The sequence below is a fragment of the Borostomias antarcticus genome, assembly GCF_949987555.1.
Source record: "Borostomias antarcticus genome assembly, chromosome: 15".
Classification (NCBI taxonomy): domain Eukaryota; kingdom Metazoa; phylum Chordata; class Actinopteri; order Stomiiformes; family Stomiidae; genus Borostomias; species Borostomias antarcticus.
Genome location: NC_140248.1, coordinates 3,820,179 through 3,822,678, shown reverse-complemented (window position 1 = coordinate 3,822,678; position 2,500 = coordinate 3,820,179). Strand labels below are relative to the sequence as shown.

Below are 2,500 nucleotides of genomic sequence, written 5' to 3'. Positions count from 1 at the left end.
AAGGAGCTCTGGTTAGTGAACCGGTTCTGTTCGAAATTCCTGAAACCGTGGTTCTGTCTCCCTCCTCCAATAACATCGCACGTACGTACACACACACGCACACACACACGCACGCACGCACGCACGCACGCACAGTCAACTAACTCAACAATCAGATTCATATGCAGCGCAGCACAAAGACAAATTTATCCAAAACAGCTGATGATGATGTCAATAGATGACTAATAAAACATCTGTGTCTCTGATGATGTCAATAGATGACTAATAAAACAGCTGTGTCTCTGATGATGTCAATAGATGACTAACACACACACACACACACACACACACACACAGTGACATATTCAGTATAGTAAACAGCATTGGAGAAACTGTATAGGTTATGGTGGTAGGTGTGAGCGTTTTGGGAGCAAGCCAGTAGGTGACAGGTGGCTGATTGAATGATGATGGAGAGTGGAGATGATGTTCCAGATAACTCTTTATTGAGTGTGGTTCTAAACCAGAAGACGCACACAGAAGTGTTGTTTGCCAGCAGTGGAGGGGAGAATGAGTGAAGTGTACAGAAATGGGTTGCTAATTATAACAGGTGTGTGTATAACAGGGTTTCTTCCAGGGGTGAATGTGTAGGTGTGGCTTCCTTTTCTTGGCAGCAGATTCAACAGTCAGTATAGGGAAATAACATAGGACAGAAAAAATTAAATATATATAGTGGGGCCGCTTCCAGCGGTTGGGGAGTTCTTTACAAGCATAGTGAACTGTATGACATGGTGTCTGATAACGCTTCTCCACCAAAGGAACTCTGGTTCGGTTCGAAATTCCTGAAACCTTGGTTCTGTCTCACTCCTCCAATAACATCGCACATACGTACACACACACACACACACACACACACACACACGCACACACACACACACACACACACACACACACACACACACACACAGTGACATATTCAGCATAGTAAACAGCATAGTGAACTGTATTGTATGACCTGCTAGTTGTCCTAATTTGTCCTAAATGTAAAATCACCATCAACATGAGTTCAGTGTTTACACTGTTATTTACCTTGATGTTCTGTGTGTGTGTGTGTGTGTGTGTGTGTGTGTGTCCTCACAGAAGAGCAGCAGAGTCTAGCGGGGGAAGAGGAGACAGTCAACTAACTCAACAATCAGATTAATATGCAGCGCAGCACGAAGACAAATTTATCCAAAACAGCTGATGATGATGTCAATAGATGACTAATAAAACAGCTGATGATGATGTCAATAGATGACTAATAAAACAGCTGATGATGATTTCAATAGATGACTAATAAAACAGCTATTGATGATGTCAATAGATGACTAATAAACAGCTGTGTCTCTGATGATGTCAATAGATGACTAATAAAACAGCTGTGTCGCTGATGATGTCCGATAGATCATTAATGAGGTTTTCATGGCTGACATAATTTGATAGAAATTATATTTCAATTTGATCTGAGGATTTGTAGTTTGCAAACACAAGTGACACAAGCAAATATGCCATTTCTTTCTTCCAAATATATAGAAAAATACATTTATTTTCCTGGTTTATCAAGTATGTTTTCTCTCTGTGTTTCTGCACTGCTTCCTGCTGTCATACTGTAAATATGATAATTAGTAGGGTGTGTCTTCTCAGATGAGGTCACCTGACTGTCCTATCAGGAGCGGGGTGATGATGTCACGGTCATGTTTAGACCACAGCCCAGTCTGTCCGTCCAGATGAACACATTCCTCTGTGTTGATCCGTCTCAACACTGGCAGCAGAATCCTACAGTTTGACCATAGAGATTACGTTGATACTGTCTATCTGGGCTTGGTTTAATACTAAGCTCTGATTGGCTACAGAAGTGTGTATTCATTCTGCAGAACCACTCTCCCTCCAAGCTGGGGTTAGGGTTGGGCTGACCCCCCCTCTCTGGTGCCTGTCTTCTCCTCAGAGGACACTGATGCTCTGCTACATCTCTGTGAAGCTCAGTGATGCTCTGCTACATCTCTGTGAAGCTCAGTGATGCTCTGCTACATCTCTGTAATGCTCAGTGATGCTCTGCTACATCTCTGTGAAGCTCAGTGATGCTCTGCTACATCTCTGTAAAGCTCAGTGATGCTCTGCTACATCTCTGTGTAGCTCAGTGATGCTCTGCTACATCTCTGTAAAGCTCAGTGATGCTCTGCTACATCTCTGTGAAGCTCAGTGATGCTCTGCTACATCTCTGTGAAGCCGTTACCCGTCACAAACTACCGTCACTATTCACCTGTTTAGTAACTTTAACATGTTGGGAGAGCTTGTCTTGTTGCTTGTGGGATCTCTTTCTGCTTTTTTATTTAATTTTTTATATGTTGTGAAAAGATCTTACGTTTTCAATTGTGTGTGAAAATTTTCAGTTCTCAAAATAATCAAATCAGAGTAATAAAAATAGACTTTATTTTCTGTTCTATTAGAAATAGATTTTATTTTCTGTTCAATTAGAAATAGATTT

At 41.4% G+C, this 2,500-nt stretch overlaps 1 protein-coding gene across 2 annotated transcripts in view; it reads left to right on the top strand.

The window, feature by feature from the left end:
• Positions 1–2,500, top strand: part of LOC311318119 (class I histocompatibility antigen, F10 alpha chain-like) — a 25,976-nt gene that overhangs the window by 23,422 nt on the left and 54 nt on the right. For both annotated transcript variants that reach the window (XM_084449342.1, XM_084449341.1), the window contains 2 exons: positions 4–81; positions 1,117–2,500. The exon at positions 1,117–2,500 is cut by the window's right edge and continues 54 nt beyond it. In XM_084449342.1, the coding sequence (XP_084305468.1) occupies positions 4–81; positions 1,117–1,160 (122 nt within the window). In that variant the 3' untranslated portion in view covers positions 1,161–2,500. The remainder of the gene's footprint in view (positions 1–3; positions 82–1,116) is intronic.